Below are 2154 nucleotides of genomic sequence, written 5' to 3' on the forward strand. Positions count from 1 at the left end.
TCTCTGTCTCTCTGTCTCTCTCTCTGTCTCTGTCTCTCTCTCTCTCTCTCTCTCTCTCTCTCTCTCTCTCTCTCTCTCTCTCTCTCTCTCTCTCTCTCTTTCTCTTTCTCGACTCTCAGACAGTCTTTTTGTTATGGATAGGGACATTGCAGACCTATTAACTACATAAACATCCGCGGTATCGAATCGGAAATCCCAACAGGTCAACTTATGTAAGGACCTACTAGTGCCTTATCCCCCTTCTAGTGAACACGCAAGCACAAGATCAAGTGCGCACGGAAAATATCCTGTAATCCATGTCAGAGTTTGATGCGTTATTGAAATAAGAACATACCAAGCATGCTTCCTCCGGAATCGTGGTAAGGCTGCCTAAATGGCGGTGTAAAAACGGTCATACACATACAAATCCACTCGTGCAAACACATGAGTGAACATGGGAGTTTCAGCCCATGAACAAAGAAGAAGAAGAAGAATTGAATTAATTGCCTACTGTTTTAACCGCGGTTAACCCTTTCTGTGTCCCAGGGCGGAAGCAGCTTTGGAGATGGAGGGTCACTTCCTGGTTCGTCTCGTCTACGAAGACGCCATTTCATACGATCTTGTCGGTGCTGCTTCCAAAATTCTCAGTGAGTATTGTTTGACGTATACGCACGCACTCACGCGCACGGCACGCACGCACGCATGTACAGACGTACGCACGCACGTACGCATAGACACACACACATATGCATGCACACACGCACGCACGCATATACACACACACATGCATTCACGCACGCACGCATATACACACACATACATGCATTCACGCACACACACACACGCACGCACACACGCACGCACACATGCACACACACACACGCACACGCACGCACACACACACACGCACGCACGCGCGCACGCACGCACATACACGCACGCACACACACACACACACACACACACACACACACAAGTAAACACACACACACACACACACATGGATTTACATACCCCTCAACTACTAATGGCGTGTTGAATGATTGTCGTACATCATTTTATTCAGTTGTACATTGTTTACAAAATGACTCAATATCGGTATTTACGATGTATTACTTGCAATAACTCCTTTGCTAGTCACCCCAAAGAAATCAAGTAAATTGGCACAATATCGGCAAAGAAACATGGCCGACATACTGGTTTATGTTGATTTTTCTGTATTGTTTTAATAACCAATTCATCTCTAGTATTATCATCCACATTTTTATTTCACTCTTATATCAACGATGAGTGCTGTTCACGGTCAGTAGCGTAACGAATAGTCAAAATATAACATATTTGACATGTTGCCCGGTCAGTCACCAAACCTTATTCAAACATCTCTTTTTCCGCCCTTTTTTCTCCAAATACATCATCCTGTATGCAGACCGGAAGGTTAATGTATCCGAGAATATGAGGTCAACCGAGAGCAAAATAAGTGAAAGACCGAGGGAGTTATTTCCCTTTTCCGAAAAGGTTTTTAGGCGCCAACCATCTTTGCAGCGGAAGACGTCCTAATTCTACATAATGGCGTTGGACAGATCGAAGAAGCATTTCCGTAACCCCGCTGTTCTAGTCTTTCCTCTGCGAAGTCTGGAAGATTGATGTGCTTGTTTTCTTACTCTGTGTCTTTGCATTGTGACTTAGGTGTACTCAAAGGAAATGTTGGAAGAGGAAGAAGAAAACTAATGAAGAGAGAAGAAGATATAGAGAGCCATTGAAAGGACATGATCTTTTGCCCAAAGGATTCCTGTCGGTGGGGAAAAAAGATTTTTTTTTTCGATTTTATTTTGCGTCAGCTTCGGCATTTTTTTAAAGTCAGAATTACAAACTGATCAAAATAGACCATAATTATGTTAAAACAAAAGTACTTGCGGTGATGGTAGCAGTGGTGGGCGAGGTGGTGGTGGCGGTGGTGGTACATGTAGTAGTAGTAGTAGTAGTAGTAGTAGTAGTAGTAGTAGTAGTAGTAGTAGTAGTAGTAGTAGTAGTAGTAGTAGTAGTAGTAGTAGTAGTAGTAGTAGTAGTAGTAGTAGTAGTAGTAGTAGTAGTAGTAGTAGTAGTAGTAGTAGTAGTAGTAGTAGTAGTAGGAGGAGGAGGAGGACTAGTAGTAGTAGTAGGAGTAGTAGTAGTAGT

At 43.1% G+C, this 2154-nt stretch overlaps 1 protein-coding gene across 1 annotated transcript in view; it reads left to right on the forward strand.

Moving 5' to 3' along the window:
• Positions 1-525: 525 nt before the first annotated feature.
• Positions 526-2154, forward strand: part of LOC138956456 (guanylate cyclase soluble subunit beta-1-like) — a gene marked incomplete at its 5' end in the record, with an annotated part of 57851 nt that continues 56222 nt past the window's right edge. Inside the window, 1 exon segment of the mRNA XM_070327812.1 lies at positions 526-626. Within this exon segment, the coding sequence (XP_070183913.1) occupies positions 526-626 (101 nt within the window).

This window comes from Littorina saxatilis, unplaced genomic scaffold (genome assembly GCF_037325665.1).
Source record: "Littorina saxatilis isolate snail1 unplaced genomic scaffold, US_GU_Lsax_2.0 scaffold_461, whole genome shotgun sequence".
Taxonomy (NCBI): domain Eukaryota; kingdom Metazoa; phylum Mollusca; class Gastropoda; order Littorinimorpha; family Littorinidae; genus Littorina; species Littorina saxatilis.